This window comes from Felis catus, chromosome D1, assembly GCF_018350175.1.
Source record: "Felis catus isolate Fca126 chromosome D1, F.catus_Fca126_mat1.0, whole genome shotgun sequence".
Lineage (NCBI taxonomy): Eukaryota > Metazoa > Chordata > Mammalia > Carnivora > Felidae > Felis > Felis catus.
In genome coordinates, this window is record NC_058377.1 from 46,211,318 (window position 1) to 46,226,475 (window position 15,158).

General features: G+C 46.1%; 1 protein-coding gene across 3 annotated transcripts in view; it reads left to right on the forward strand.

Annotated features, from left to right (window-relative positions):
- The first annotated feature begins 633 nt into the window (after nucleotides 1-633).
- Nucleotides 634-15,158, forward strand: part of ME3 (malic enzyme 3) — a 184,246-nt gene continuing 169,721 nt past the window's right edge. The window contains exons 1-2 of one of the 3 annotated variants that reach the window (XM_045038640.1): nucleotides 634-788; nucleotides 1,166-1,363. In XM_045038640.1, coding sequence (XP_044894575.1) covers nucleotides 1,181-1,363 — 183 coding nt within the window. In that variant the 5' untranslated portion in view covers nucleotides 634-788; nucleotides 1,166-1,180. Of the gene's footprint in view, nucleotides 839-1,165; nucleotides 1,364-15,158 lie in introns of those variants that run through there. The other 2 variants (XM_011286564.3, XM_023239354.2) reach the window with 2 other exon arrangements.

Sequence of the window (15,158 nt, forward strand, 5' to 3'; positions counted from 1 at the left end):
GTCTGGATTTTATTCTACATAGGGTGAAATGTTTGCTTTAAAAGGAATTTCCTGGCTACTATATGGATAAAGCGTAAAGTTAAATTCAAGACTAGATGAACCTCAAGGTCTCTGTCCACAGCAATCCATGACAGGCTCCACAGGGTACCCAGGAGCCCTACCGGTAACTGTGGACCTTGTTATCACTGGTGTCTAACAGAACTTCCTGCAAAGATGTAAATGTTCCACACCTGTGCTATCCCATCCCACAGCCACTACGTGCCAGTGAAACTAGGCTAGTGCCACTGAGGAACTGGATTTTTAATTTTATTCCTTTTAAATTAATTTGCTTAAATTTACGGAGCCACATGTGGCTAATGGCTATTGTACTGGGCTGCGCAAAGCAACACTGAGCACCGGGTGTCTGAGGGTGTCTACTTTGAATCCCAACGCCAGGGCCTCCCTAAAGGGTGAGAGAATAAAGGCTATGTTAATCCCTAAACGCTACCCCCTCTGGGCGTTCAGTTTGGCAAGATGGAGCGGCTCTTTAGTCAAGATGGAGCGGCTCAGGAGGCAAGCTGAGCTTCATTTAGGCACTGGGGAGGCACGTGCACACGGTTACGAGGCGCTCCACGCGCGTCCTCAGAGGAAGCCCCGCACTGCGAACAAAGGTTCGGGGACCTCTCTTTCCAGAACGCAGGAGCCTGGCGCTCTCGCGGCTGCGGTTGAGGTCCAGCCATTGGCAGGAGGGGAACACTGGACCGCAGCAACTCGCCCCGCCTGCCACATCAGCTCTGGGCGCAGCACAGGTGGTCTGGGGAAGGAAGGGATCGAGGCAAGCCACTGAGCTAGGCTGGAGGTGCGGGGGGGGCCCTTCGCTGAGCAGTTGCCTCTTCCTCGCGGGGATGGGGGCGGGGATGGCGCGGGAGGTCAACCGCACCGGATCTGCTTCCTGGGCTTGCTTTCGCTTTGCCGGGGGTTTGGCGAGGCCTGCGCACCGCAAGCGAGCCGGGAGAGCGGCGCAGGTGGCCGCCGAGGAGGGGCGGGGGCTAGCGCCTTTCACCCTTCCCGACCCTCTGCTCTTTACCCGAGGACGCAGCCTCGGCTCAGACTCGGTGCCCTGAGGCGCGCGTGGTTCGTGGTTGGCCGTCAGGCGCCCCTGACCTTGGTTTCTCCCCGGTGCCAGGTCTGCGCAAGGACCATGGGCGCCGCGCTGGGCACGAGCGCACGGCTGGCGCCCCTGCGGGGCCGGGCCTGCGGCGCCGTCCCGCGCTGGGCGCCCTCTGCACCCGCCCGAGGCTGCCACTCCAAGCCCGGCGCGGCGCGCCCGGTGCCCCTGAAGAAGCGCGGTTACGATGTTACCAGGAACCCGCATCTCAACAAGGTAACGGTCCGGGAGGGCAGGGTGGCCCTGGGGCTGGCGGGGAGGGGCGCCCCGCCCCCTAGGTCTGGGTTGGATCTTCCCAGGCGCCCTTCCAGCGGTTTTCCATTTTTGCCTTGCAGAGGCTTGGTGTAACTCGCTTCGGCTCACCCCCCCCCCCCCTTTTCTGCATGGAAAGAGGTGACCAGTCATGTAGGGGGGCTTATTTCTTCTACAGGAACAATAAAAACTGGGTTGATATCCTCGTGGCCCGTACGACCTGGTGTCAGATCTTCCCCTGAAGCTTACTAATTCTGTTGGTCTTGGGCAGTTCATTTAACCTCTGTCAGGTTCATGTTTTCTTATCTGTAAATGAGAGACAGTTGTCTCCTGCGTGTTGTGAGACGTAAAGGGAAAATGGAGGCAGAATTCTTAGCACGGTGCCTGATACCCAGTGAGAACAAATGTCGACTAAGGTTGTAATTATTATTCTGTAATTTGAGAGTGGGAATAAGGAAGTCTAGAATTAAAGAACTTTTAGACCTTGACGGGGCATCAGAGAGCCCTAACTCAAATCTCTCCTTTTACAGATGAGGAAACAAAACAAAGGGAACTAGCTCAAGGTCACGAGCTAGTTAGTTCTGGTTCTGCCACTGGAATCCAGAACATGGTGCTTAAGAGCACACGCATTTGTTTCTGGAAGTAGAGTTTAGTATCACGGGTGGTAAAACCCTGGAAGCAAGACACTTAGGTTTGAGGCCTGTCTCCCGACGCCTCCTCAGATTAATTTGGGCATCTCATTTACTGTCTACAGGGTTCAGCTTTCTCCTGCTTAAAATGATAGCATGACAGACCACTATTCCTACCTCATTTGGTTATTGTGACAATTAAATTAATTACTGAAGTTGAAATGATACTTTAAACTATATAGTGCTTGATAAACAAGTAATTACTACAAAACATTTTTAATAATTTCTTTGACTCAGGATTGTAAAATTCAGGTGAGGAAATACACGTGGAGAGGTGTTTTTGAGAAATAGGAACAATTATACAGATGCTAAATATTGGGTTTATTTCCTGCAGAATTAATAGAAGCTATGAAAAAAAAAATCTTTCCCTATCACGTCACTCTTTGCCTCCTCCAAAAGACACCTTAAGTCCTTTGTATATTACTACTTTGGGGTATTTAAGGTGTTTTATGAATTTTAATTACTTTGGTAGCAAGTGTTAAAAAAGTCAACTCAAACTGGCTTAAGCAGACAAAAGCCTTCTTTAACTAAATATCTAGAGGAAGGGTTGCAGGCAAGACTTGACCCAGCAGTCCAGATGGCATCTCTAAGGGTGCAGGTGCTTTCTGGCTCTCTGCTTCTGCAATGTCAGCTTTATCCTCAGACTCCATCCAGGGGAGTCTTTAGCCTCAGTGCTGCCAAAATGTCCTATCTCTTTTTTTCACACCACACTGTGCAGGGATAGAAAGACACTTTCTTCTGGTAGAGAAGGATACTTTCTCTGAAGTCTCAAGAAAAGAGTCATCTGTCCCACCAACTCTGATGGAATTCCCTTCCTATTCTCAAACTGATTACCATAACTTAAGCCTGTCAGGGCTCACTCTTAGAATTAAAGATAGAGTTTAAGGTAGTGCCACTCATACCAACTGTTTTAGAGTAAGGGGATGTGGCTTCTGCACAGTAAATCTGTGCACAGTCATCAGATGAAGGAGGGGTTGGGGCTGGAAAGCAAAACAATAAATTCCCACCACAGACTCCAATTGTTTTGACAATATGTGCCTTAGAAGTACTGGCATGTTACCAGTCAGCACTTAACTGCTTTGTGAATAGTTAAAAAAAATAAAAGAAGGTCTTGAATGTCTTCTTTTTTAGCCCTAGGTGTATGACTGCCTAAAAGCACTCTCTCCTTGTCCCTGATATAAATTTTTTCTTCCTAAATAATATAAATGGGACGTTGTCCATAAAGCTAGTGGGCCTGACCCTTTCATAATATTTTAAGATTTTTTGTATATCCTTGAAGTCAGGTGATGCTGGTCTGGGGTGAGGAAGGTATCTGGGGTGATGCAGAGGGAGTCTGTTGGCACCCCCCCATTCACCCTTGGGGAGGGTGGGAGGAGCAGCAACGGAAGGAACAGCACTGCAGGGCGCTGCTGCTGACACCCTTCACTTCCCCCTGCAGTGCCCCCCACCCTTGCTGTCCCGCTGACCTCCAGCACTCTGAGACTCTCCAGGGAAGGCTTGAAGCGTGCACTTTCCATCAGCCAGATGGGGAGACTTGCTGACTTAAACAGAACTGAGGTTATCACTGAGAAAATAAGAGGAAGGCAGCTTGGAAGGGAGCTGCACTTAGTGGGTGGATCTGTGGGTGGATTTTGTTGTTTTTTTTTTTTTTTTTTTTTTGCTAGACGATGAGCTCCTCCAGGGCAGGGGCTGAGTTTCTTGCATTTGTGGCTGGCGTGGGGTATTTCCTGAAGGATCTAGCAAGGCCATGAACATGAAAATTAGCATTACATTCTTGGAATGTGTTTACGAGGTTCTTTTTAATTTTTAACTTTATTTTTTTAATTGAAGTATAGTTGACATATGATATTCCATTAGTTTCAAGTGTGGTTGTTGCCAGAGGCGAGGTGAGCGGCGTTGGGGATGGGTGAAATAGGTAAAGGAGGTTAAGAGGTACACATTTCCAGTTATAAGATAAATAAGTCATGGGGATGTAGAGTATAGCATAGGGAATGTGTTCGCTAGATTTGCATTCCAGTTTAGATAGGTCAGGAGAGGCATTTAAGAAGAAGCTTGAGGGCAGCACATTGTTGGGAGATGGAATTCTCTAGGAGAAGAGCTGCTGAATGGGCCAAGTATCACTGCTGTTCTGGAATGACTGAGTCTGGTTCCAGCTCGGTCATAATCTGCCCGTGTGATCTGTGATGAGTTCATGAGCCCCTCTGCCCATGTCGCACCACTGCTCTGAGGATCATGGGAGATAACCTGTGAAATCATTTTGCAAACTGAAAGAAACGAAATATTTAATGATCATGTTGACACTCCAGAGGTGGGGGTGGAGGGGCCCTTAGAAATGACCTAGTCTGCAGGTTTTCAGATTACGGGTCACAAATTTTGGAACATGAAGTTAAGCTTAGTGGGTCTAACCAGCATTTTTATTTTAAAGAAATAGGTTAGAATAGAATTTAAAAAGAGCAAATGCATTAAACTTCATAAAGAAAAGTATTAAGTCACCACGTGAAAAACCAGTTTTCACTATGGATTGTTGTAAAGAAAAAAAGTTTTTGAAAATCATTGTTCTCATTCAGTTCCACAGTTTCAGGTGGAGGGACAAGCCGAGAAGGTAAGCCCAGAGAGATCATCATGGTTGCAGAAGTGGATAGAAGCAGCATGCCTTCTGATTTTCAGTCCACTGAATAGCAGTGACAATTCTCATTTACATCTGCTTTGGCTGATTTAGGCATATTCCTAATAATGACAGAATTAGAACTAGAGGATTCTGAGTTCCCTATTGGAGTCTAGGTTTTCTAAGTGATGCAAATTCAATGGTACGTCAATTTCTGTTTCTTTTTTTTACTACCATTTATACTTTTCTTGAAAGATTTATGTAAGGACCTCTTCTATTACCCATTGACAGTGGCAACAGGGCAGATATTTGATACATATTACAAGATGTCAGCTATATTTTACTTACATTAAATAGGTAACTATCAACCCCTATTTATAGGGCTGTCTTCATAGGCAGGTTTTCATCCCCATTCTATTCAGGTAGCAAGTGGGCCTTCAGAACATTTCTGGCCTCACCTTTACCGGTACCCTCTTTTGGGAGGGGCCTTCCTATTCCCTGCTCCCCATACTAGATTCCAGTCCCTGCATTCGTCTTATCTCTCTGTTTCCTTTTGGCACTGAGCACCCTGTGATAATGACTGGTTGGTGTTCCACACTAGGCCCTGAGCACCATGCAGACAGGCTGTTTTGTCGCATGGTGTTCTCTGTGTCTGACTTGAGATGCCCAATGAATAGATGCTCTTTAACGATCTCAATGGAGTTATGACCCCTTTCCTCTCAACTTTATTAATCCTAGTGCTGCTACTTTGCAGGTACCCTAATGCTCTTGTTGCCCGGAGAAATGCCTGCCAGCAGCCTGTTTGGAGGACCCTTACCTCCCCAGACTTAAGGGCATTTCACTGAAGGTATACATTATTTCTTGGAGTTCATCAGCCTCCTCCTTTGACCCCTATGCCAGCAGTGACTTTCGCCGTAAACTTCCACCAGCCCTCCACCTGCCTCTCTGCGGTTTTTTCTCTTGAGCTTGATGGGAAAGAACGAGTGAGAAGGGTCCTTAGTCAAATCACCATGATTATGTGCCAGCACATTTCATGCAGCATTCAGAGACTGCAGGGCCCTGCAGATGACCACCTTCCTACGTGGACCTGATGCATGTAGGTTAGTGAACATGTCAAGGTTTGGTGGCCAGTGCTACAGCGTTTCAGCTGAATCTCTTGTGTCTTCAGTGGTGAGTCCTTAGGTTCTCACACAGCTAGGATTTGCCTTTGGTTAAGCTGTATGTTTTTATTGGTGCCAGCTTAGAACTTGATCTTGCCTCCTTTGCGTGAGGGGAGCCGGTGCCATACTTGGCTCACCGATCAATCAGGAGATGATGGCTGGGTCATATGGGCATTTAGAAGTTTGTTGGTGATGCTGTTTCCTGCACCCAAAGCAGAAAACATCATGTGTCTTCGTGAGACCTCTGCTTTGGACAGGATGTTGACTTGGGCACCCCTGATTGACAGAGAAGCAGTGGGTTAGGAAGTCAACACTATTTCCATTAGCAGCAGTTCACTCTACACTTGAGCTTCGTGTGCAGTGACTCAGGACATTGAAGCTCAACTATCGTTCCAATATTTTAAGAACAAACAAGCAGAGGCAGGTTGGAATTAAATCCCACCTTGTTGGCTACCGTTCTGGCTTCATGAGATTGAAAGCATTTGCTGTTAGGGCTTCGTGCTTGTAATGGCTGACAGAACCCGTATTAGTCTGGCTAAAGGTTAGGCAATTGTAACGAAGCAAACCCAATATGGAGGCTTAAACAAGACAGAGGGTAGGGTCTGTCTTATAAACAAGTTGGGATGGACGATTGCAGGTTGGGGATGTGGCCTAATTTTATTTTTCTCCATCTTCAGCATCCATCTTACGTTGCATGGTCCACGATGGCTGCTCTGGCATCTGCCGTCAGTTCCTTACAGAAGCCAGAGGGAAGGAGAAGTGTCTTTCAAGGGCACAGATTGAATATGGCAGATATCTCCACTCACGTTCAGCATCCCTACTACCACCAGCCTCGTTCAGTCCATCATCCCATGTCTAGATTTTGCAGGAGCCTCCTCATCGGTCTACCACCTTCCAGTCTTATTCCTTCCGATTCTTAACCCCATCTTGAGAGGCTAAAACTTGCACACATCCTCAGCCACTCTCTTTCTTTCACACCCCATAGCCAGTCAACCAGATAGTTCTGTTGCTGTGTTTTTGGACAAGTCTGGAATCCAACCCCTGCTTACCACGGGTCCCACCCTGACCTAAGCCACCAACATTCCTTGGCTGGATAAACTGCAGCCTCCTAGCTGGCGTCCTGGCTACCACCTGAGCTCCTCTTATTTGCTCTGCACACAACAGCCAGTGTGATCCTTTTAAAACTGTTTGGTCACATCACTCTTCTGCTCAAACCCCACAAAGTCAGAGTCCTTAGAACACCTTGGGTGATTTGACCCTCTCTGACCTTGTCTTTGCTACTCCTCAGCCTCATTCACTGCCCAAACCAGCTGGCCTCCTCGATGTTCCTCACACACTGCAAGCATGCTCCTGCTTCAAGTCTTTGCAGTGGCTGTTCCCCCTTCCGTGAACACACATCCCCTCCATAGCCACATGGCCATCCCCTCGTGTTCTTCAGGGCATCTCTCTGTCGCAGTGAGACCTACTCTGCCCCACCAGATGCAGTTGTGAATGTCCTTCAATCTTCCTGGTCCTCCTGAACGTGGTCTACTTTCCTCCATGGTGTTTGGTATTTCCTAATGTACTATTTAATGACCTCACCTAATATATCTCTTGTTTATTGTTTGTATTTCCCCACTATCACGTAAGCTCCGTTAAGACAGGCATTTTTGTCATATTTGTTCATTGATGTATCCAAGCTACTCAGAACAGTGGCTGGCCCATACTTAGTGCTCAGTAAACAGTTATTGGATGAGTGAGTCATTCAGAGACACTAAGAATCTGCTAAGAATCTGCTAAGATTCCTTCCTTTCACCTCCCTTTTCACCAAAGCCCCCATCTTTCACCCTGTGTCTCTGCTCCCCAAGGATCTGCCTGTGTAGTGTGTATATGCCCAGGATCACCTCTATCTGGAGTGTAGGTCACTATGGCCTTCTCTATGGCCCACTATTGCTCTGACCCGTCTCTAACACAGGGGTGGCATTCTTATTCTGTGTCCTATTTCAAAGTTTGCCTGCATATCATTAGTTATCTTCTAGAGGCAATATGTTTAGTTTCATGTAATAAAATGTTAACCTAGGAACCCTGCCACCTGTTCTAAAAATGATTGTAAACAGCAACCTCTAGATCTTGGAAATAGTGACACTGGAGGGCACGTCCCATACAGAAATACGTGTTGTCTGGCTCAGACTTGAACCAGCTGGCATCTCAGCCAGTCCAGCTCTCTGGGCTGTCTGTGTGGAGTGTCTGTGGATACATTTCCAGGTTCATCTCCAGTCTCCCTGTTTATAGTTTCTCTTGGTTCCCTTGGACCTTTGTAGGTTCTGGGGTTACGGCTTTATTTTACTTTGCATTTTTGCCATTGCTACCAAAGGTTTCTTTTATCATCTACCCTCTTCTTTCCAGATGCCCATTTTGTGGCGAGGGGGAGAAAAGGGCCTTTCATTCCTATGGCCGTTGCAGAGGGATCACTAATGCGCAGCACTTTTGTTTGTAAGGACATGGACTGTTGTCCGCTTCCAAAACTTCACTTTGATGTGTGAAAAGTACATTGGGAAATCCTTTGGGGTGATGTCTGACTGCGTCTCTGATGCAGAACACAAAAGATGCTCTATGACGGTGTGATGAAAATCTGAGGGATACCCTACAGTTGGGGAGCTGAGGTCAGCGGTTAAAAGCATGCATTCATTCTGTACCCAAACGGTTGCCTGGCAGCCTGCTTAAAACACAGTTCCGACCAAAAGGGACACAGTAAAGAGTAAAATGTACCAGTCATTTGAGGAGAGGGATATTTGATGGAAAGATCATCAGCTTTGAGGAACTTGAATAAGAGAAAATCAAAGCTGCATTTGCTTTTAGAAGTTTTACTGAAAGCTGGAGGGACTGTAGAGTTGAATTGAATGATTAGCAACTTGAGAATATTTTTTTTTTAAAGCATTTTGTCTGGATTCTGCACTGTTGTTGGCTAGTATCTACATGAAGCCCACAGCACACTTGGTCCTGAAACGTACTCCCCTAAGGTGTGGAACTCTGGAGAGGGCAGACCCTGCTGGGTCCTTTGTTTTGTTTTGTTTTGCTCTTTCAGAAAACAGAAGGACGGAGCCACTGTCTGCACAAGTTCGTGTCTCTCCTGAGTTGCTGAGGTGTCCTGTGACTTTCCCAGTAGGAGAAAGAAAGGAAGCCAAGTGCCTTCATTGTGTAAGGGGGAGCTGGGTCTCCACTTACACTAGACAGTCTCTATTCCCTCTTTCTCTGGTTTCTGAAGGAGGTGTTGAGTTTTCCAAGCCAGGTTCCTACTGTACCGAATTTCCTTCCAGAGTGGAGTGCCTTGTGGAGGGGATTCAAGTAATAATTAAATGAGCTAGAATTTTTTTAGGGCATACAGTGTGCCCAGAATTGTTCTAAGCAGTTTTTATGATTAACACGTTTCATGTAATACCACAACCTTGTGAAGCACGCTGTTATTTTACAGGTGAGGAAATGGAGGCACAAGGAGGTTGGCTGAGTTAGCTAACTTGCCCAAGGTCTTGCAAGTCATAATGGCAGAGCTGGGTCTTGAACCCAGGCCATCTGGTTATAGGCCCGCATCCTCTACCAACCCTGCCCTCCTCCATGATGCACAGCCACCTCCGGGCTGCACGTGCCCTCTCACTTGAGGCTGGCACATGGAGTGTGATGCTCTGGGGTCTTGCCAGGCACTAACAGGGTACTCCGTGTCCTGGAACCTCTAACAAACTGTTACCACCTCCACTGGCTCTGTTAGATCAGACTCTGGGAATTGGAAGGAACTTTAAAGATCACTGGATGCCTTCTCTTCACCCTTTAAATGTGTGTAATTTCCCAAAGACTCGTTTGTGTATCAAATTTATTCAATCAACATTTGCTCAGTATCTTTTATGTTTTAGGCAGTGGAAATCCAAGGTGAATACCACCTTCTTTTGCCTTCAGGGAGCTTACCGTGTAAGAGGGGTGATGGTGGGACCAGTTAGTAAGCAGGAAGTTGAATTCAGTAGGTCAGTGTAATGAGAGGCGCCTGGGTATTAGGGCTCTTCAGGGCTACCTCTGCCACACTGCCTTCCTTAATAGTGCCACATGGAAGCTACTCATTCATCCTTTATACTCCTTTGGCGTTTAGCTCATGCAGTCATGGCTCTTTTCCACATTTGGCCTCAGTATACCTTTATAGTATGCATGATTGTCTCTGTCTTGATATCATTTTCAGATCCAGAGCCATGTCTGAGGCATCATGTGCCCAGCTACAATGCCTTCTTCATAGTACCCTCTACAACCATTAATTATATGAATCACTTTCACATTCCCTCCTGGACAGGTAAGAAATTACTATGGTGAAGACTGATGGTATACAATCCCATCTCCTGTCTCTTCTAAAAAGATGGTGACAATGTAAATCCTATTTAGATCTCTCCATGGGACGTGGAGGATTTTGAAAGCCAGTAGAAATGTGTTATTCTGGTCATATACATTTTGAAAATCCATTTCTTTAAGAGAGTCTTCTGCTCTGATGCTGTGCCAGATGCACGTCATCTAAAGAATAGCACCTTTATGATGAAATTTTTTATTCTCATCCTTGAGGCCGCTTTAAAGACATTAGATTTAAACCCGCTAAAACTAACAACAGGTTAAAGGATTTTGGAGGCTGAGGGGAAGTAGTCAGCTCAAATCGATTGCCTGTGGTTTTCCAGGGGTATGGCCTGGACCAGGTAGTAGGCAGGAGAGCACACAGGCTACAGTCTAGGAATTCGGAGTCAACGTTGTAGTTCCAGCTCTGTCATTCACTACATTTGGGATCTTGGGAGTGCCACTTCATTTCTCTAAGCCTCAGTTTCTCATTTTGGAAGGGAGATGATAATAAAATATACCTACTTCACAGGGTACTCCAATGATTAAATGAAATAATATATGTCAAGCACATTGTAAGTGCTCAGTTAATTATGTCTCAGTCAATCCATGTCTCTGAAGCTTCTGCTCCGTTCCTAACACAAGGCATCACACCATAGGCTGCGGACCTACCCTCTTAGAGAATCCATTCTGAAGGAGAAGGGAAGACCAAGAGATCCAAATTCATTTTCCATTGGCAGGGATACAACCGATTTGGGCAGAGGTTTGATAAGAGAGGAATGAGTCAGGGAAGAGGCAGGTTGGGTGGAGACGTTATGATAATTTCTCTGTACTTGACGGAGCTTAAATTGGTTGATCTAGATGTTTGCCTCAAAGAAACTTGAATAAAAATGTCTGTGGCAGCAGAAAACTCAAGAGCCGTGTGAAGAGCTCGTACTTCTGGAAGTTGAGACTGGGGTGGAAGGGAGTGGCCACCATCAAACCCTGCAGGAATCTCAGGATTTTGTCCCAACATCTTGGCACATTCTAACCAAGCATTTAAAAATGAACTCTGAAAAACAAACCCAAACTTAGCAGATCTGTTTATCTGCCAGTCCATCGGTCTCTGTCTGTCTCTAACACTCTGTCTCAGGAGGTTATGATATCAAGACAGCAAGACAAGAGAATGTCTGCTATGGTAGTTGAGCATAGAAGTTAAAATGTTGCTTCAAATTCAGCTAAATTGGTCATAGCCCACTTCACCAAGCTGGCAGCCAGACTGGGCAGAGTTTAAGAGACTCCTACAATCTCTATATACTCTGCTGTGGGTCATTAATGAATAATTGCATAAAAACATTTTAAATGAGGCTCTGTTAGAACTCAGGATGAGCATCCCTCAAAAGACTAATAGGTCATCTTGTCCAGCCCTCCATCTCTGAGCAGTTACCATGATTTTACAGGTAAGGTTTCAAAGGCCCAGAGGGGCTGGATGTCCTGCCCAGGGAGTGAGTTGAGGTTGGTGTCTGTCCCTTTGACCTGCTGCCTTTGTCTGCCCTCCTAAAATAGTGCCTGAGTCAGCCCCATCAACTATGCAACATGCCTTTGAGTCTCTCCATAGAAAGGGGATGCTTTGATATTGAACATGGACATATGCTGGGTGTCCATTTGTGAAGGAAGAGTAGGCCTGCTCCTGATTCCCACCTTCATTTCAGGTTTTGTGTCTTTCTCTGCAGTAACGTGATCATGAAGACAAAACAGCTGACAGAGAGCTTAGCCCTAATGTCATGCTCTCCCTTCTTACCTCTTTTATTTTTGGTCTTTTCCACGCCATCATTGTTTGTTTTGACTGGTGAAATCACTTCAGGTCATAGAACAGTGAACAATGATGCCGTTGCCCCCTGATAAAGCAAGCATGGATATGGTGTGGGGAAAAAACCCTGTTAACAGCCATTTTTAGAAACAGGCTTTGAAATCTGTCCATCAGAGCTGGAAGATTTCCACTGTTTTCACACTCCAGGAGCTGGCAGGAGCTTCTCCTCACGTCTCAGAAGCCTCAGGAGCTGCCTGGCCATGCCTGTGGGAGATGACAGCATGGGTGTGGGTGCGCATCCTGCCGTGGGGCACTGGGAGGGAGGGCCTGCAGGGCGGAGACGTAGTCCTGCCTCCAGGAATTGGCCCAGGCTGGAGGCCCTTGAGCATCATGGGCTGTTCCTTTGTTGACTGAGCTGTTTGGCATTCTGTGACCTCCTACCAGTCAACTGGACACCGAGTCAGCTCCCTCCTCCGGGACTCATAACTGCTGGAGTAATAATATTAGAAACAATAATAATGAACACTTAGATAATGCCTGCTTTGCCAGATACTTTTATAGATGCCTTACATATATTATTGCCAAGCAGAGAAAAAATTGTGAAGTAAACTTTTCCTGTAGCTGTCTATAGAGAAGGACAGCAAGTAAATAAAAGTATACAGATGGTTATTAGTGGTAGAGATGAAATAAACAGGGCACAATGTGAGAGCATAACAGAGGGTTGACTTCAATGGTGAGGGAAGACCTCTTAAGGAGGCGATATTTGAGAAGGTTCCTGAAGAAAGAGGAGCCAACCAGAGGAGAAGCCAGGGTAAGAGTGATTGGGGCAGAGGGAACAGCTCATGCAGAGTATGGAGGCAGCAAGCAGCGTGGAAGGCCGGGTGCTGAGCCCTGACATAATGGAGTCCAGTGGGAGTGTGACGAACAAGGCAGGGGGAGATGCGGGCCTTACCTAAAATCAGGGTGGAGAGGACTCGGGGGCCAGAGCATGCAGGGCCGTGGAGTCTGGCTGCCGGGTTTCATTCTCTGTACAACAGGACACTCTTACATGATTCTAAGCGAGGAAGTGATGGGATTGGATTTACGTGAATGAACGGTCTCTCTGGTTGCCCTCAGGTTGGAGGGCAAGAGTGGAAGCAGGAAGACCACTAGAGGTGACTGCAGCAGTGGGAGTGAGAGAAGACAGGGCTGGCACGTGGGTGATGGGGTGGAGGGCAGAGGAGAGAAGTGGCTGGGTTGGAAATCGAGTTTGAAGGTGGACTGGATGGGACATGACCCTGTGTCCTTCTTCAGATTGACCAGGACTCCATCTGCACAAATTTCCCTGTCATGCCACCCAAGCTCAATGCAGCTGCTGCTATAGTTGGTGGTGATACTTCCCATACTTCCTCAGCACACCTCATAATAACAAGGACATAGAAGGCTGGCGTTTTACCTTTGGAAGTGCTTCCTGGTGGGTCATCTCATTTGATGCCCACAAAAACCTTGTGAGGCAGACCATCTGTTTTATAGGGGGCAACACCAGGGCCCAGAGAGCCTAAGTGAATTGCCCAGGTATCCCAGACAATGACAGGCAGCAGTAATGAAGGGATCAATCCAGGTTCTCTGAGACTGTTCACTGGTTTATTAAACAGATATCTGTCGAGCACCTTGTGTGTCCAGGCACTGTGTTGGGTTTGAAAAAGAATGGGTTGAATCAGTCATGATCTTGGTCCTCAGGGAGCTTAGGGTTCAGAGGAAGAGACAGACTTGAAAACCCATAAATGTCATGCAGTATAATAGGTTTTATATTACATTAAAATTATGTTATTAGTAATGCCCAAGACATTTTTGCCTTGGTGGGGAGAAGGGTGAAGTTTCTTAAAGTGGATGGCCTTGGATCCTTATATTAAATTATGTAAATAATGTGTGATGTAAAGTAAGAATGGAAATCTGCTCTGACCTCTCTCCTGAGGTAACTACTTAATTTTATCTGTGTCTCAGTGCTAATACCTAAAAGGTATATAGGGATTCCCTGGGTGGACAAGGTGGAGGAAAGGCATCCTGAGCAAATATGGTAGAATGGCATGGCCTGTGAAGAACTGTGGGTGATTCTGAAGGACAGAGTGTGTGGGGTGATGGGGCTGGAGAGCAAGGCAGGGTCAGACATGGGTGGGGGACTAGGGCTGCTGTTGCCTTCTTGAAGAGTTTGATCTTAGTCCTGAAGGGAGGAGGCGCTGGGACGTGATACTGTGGGATTCAGAAGGGCCTATTGTGACAATGGGGAGGCCGACGCATATCTGAGAGGTGCCAAGGAAGCAGAGACTGCATCCATTCCAGAATTCCTTGAGTGCCTAATAGCAGGAGGAGATCAAGATTTATTGTCAATATTCAAAAAAAAAAAAAAAAAGAAGAAGAAAAGCAATTGGAAACCAAATATTTATCCATCATAAATTTATACAGCTTCACTAGGATATTATATTTCTTTGTCTTTGCCTAGAATTAAACAGAGTAAAACTATTAATACTGGTTATCTAATGCCAGGATCAGAAATTCTGCTTGGCTTAGAATGTTGTGTGTCTTAAACGTTGGAAAATTTTTGTTAAGTGCAAGATTTCTGAAAACCTGAAATTCCTTAAGGAGTACTTTGGCACTGGGGGAAATGTGAGGACTTACTGACTTAGCCTTGCTTTAAGTGTTTTACTCTGAATATTGGTTGTTCTGATACTGATCCTTGTTCTGATTCTGTTCCCACAAAGCAGTAATCTGGTTATAATTTTATCTCCCAAAGTGGAGAAAAGATGCTGACTCACTGAGAACATGGTCATTTTTGTCATGAGGGGACATTGCCAAGCCTGGCCTTGCTGCCCTTCCCCCATCACAAAGACTGAGTGCGATTCTATTTTAACACCTTCAGGGTTCAAGGGACTTCCTTTTTCTTCTGTGTTTTCCTTAAATCCCCTGGAAAAGCAATAATTCTTTACACTGAAAATGGAAAAAAATATTCATAGTTCAGAAAGTGTATTTTCTAGATGAGAATTTCCTTCCTCTGTTTTTTCTTTTCTTCCTCTATTTTTTTTTTCCCCTTGAGAAGACTTAGGTGGAATAGAAACAAGGATTTGAAGTTCATGCAGTTGAACCTTTCACAAATTTGGCCTTCCATGGGCAGAGTGTTGTCACTTTCTCCATTGGATTGAAT